General features: G+C 44.8%; 1 protein-coding gene across 1 annotated transcript in view; it reads left to right on the top strand.

The window, feature by feature from the left end:
• LOC118478752 (basement membrane-specific heparan sulfate proteoglycan core protein-like) overlaps positions 1–596 on the top strand; it is a 6,791-nt gene extending 6,195 nt beyond the window's left edge. Inside the window, exon 4 of the mRNA XM_035972915.1 lies at positions 207–596. Within this exon, the coding sequence (XP_035828808.1) occupies positions 207–508 (302 nt within the window). The 3' untranslated portion in view covers positions 509–596. The remainder of the gene's footprint in view (positions 1–206) is intronic.
• Positions 597–1,052: the final 456 nt, after the last annotated feature.

Below are 1,052 nucleotides of genomic sequence, written 5' to 3' on the forward strand. Positions count from 1 at the left end.
CACACACACACACACAAACACAAACACAACACAAGCAAAAACTAGCAAACACACACACACGCGCGTGCACACGCACACACACACACACATACACATACACATACACACACAAACAAACGCACATAAAAACACACACATACACAAACAAAAACAACCAAACACAAAAGCGTCCTCTTTATTTCCCCTTCCTCTCCCTTCGCCCACAGACACAGGCAGGAACGTCAAACTGTGTGCGTGCAACTGCAACACCAAAAAGTTACCTTCTACTGAGGAAGAGATAGCGGAGACTACGTCACAGCTGCGCCGCCATCTTTCCGTTGACGTCACCATGCTCTCCTCCTCGGTGAGGCAGAAAACTTCTGCACCAGACGATCGTGTGTCTGCTCGAACGGTCGGCTCGTCTGCCGCGGCCATTTTAGTTTTAGTATTCTCCATCATCATTTTGTTTGACATGTGCCGATTTGTCATGTGGTTATACCATTGGATCTACCCCTTCACCAATTCGTAGATGTATTTGGCGTTGGGGTGGTTGCCGGGTGCTCTGATAATGTAATTTGCTCTTTCTTTCCTATCAGACCTCTACCGCCCTTCTCTCTCCTATTTCTTTTTTCTTTGCGTTTGTTACTCTCTAATCGTAACACCTCCAATCTTTGGTATTGAAATGACCTTATTGTGTTGCAAGTGCCGTAGAACTCTTACCAAAGCTAAAGTATGTGGCGTCGGCAGTTTAATTAGTGGTTAGGCTACCGGACTCGTACTCCTGAGGTTGCGGATTCGAGGTTTCGAGCCTCAGGCACGACGCTGTTACCTTGGGAAAGGCAGATTACTCAGGTGTACATGGGTACCTGCATAGCCATAGACAGCGAAATATCTTGTCAGAATGGTATTGTTTTAGTGCAGGTAAAGTGGCAGCTTGCAATGTATGTTTCCAAGCAAGATCTGCTGGGGTTATTGTAATTGTAAAGCTCATAAAGCTGGCTGTTTAGCGGGATTTGCACTCTATAAAATGCAATCTATAATAATAATAATAATACGAACAACAACAACAATAA

This window comes from Aplysia californica, unplaced genomic scaffold (assembly GCF_000002075.1).
Source record: "Aplysia californica isolate F4 #8 unplaced genomic scaffold, AplCal3.0 scaffold00903, whole genome shotgun sequence".
Taxonomy (NCBI): Eukaryota; Metazoa; Mollusca; class Gastropoda; order Aplysiida; family Aplysiidae; genus Aplysia; species Aplysia californica.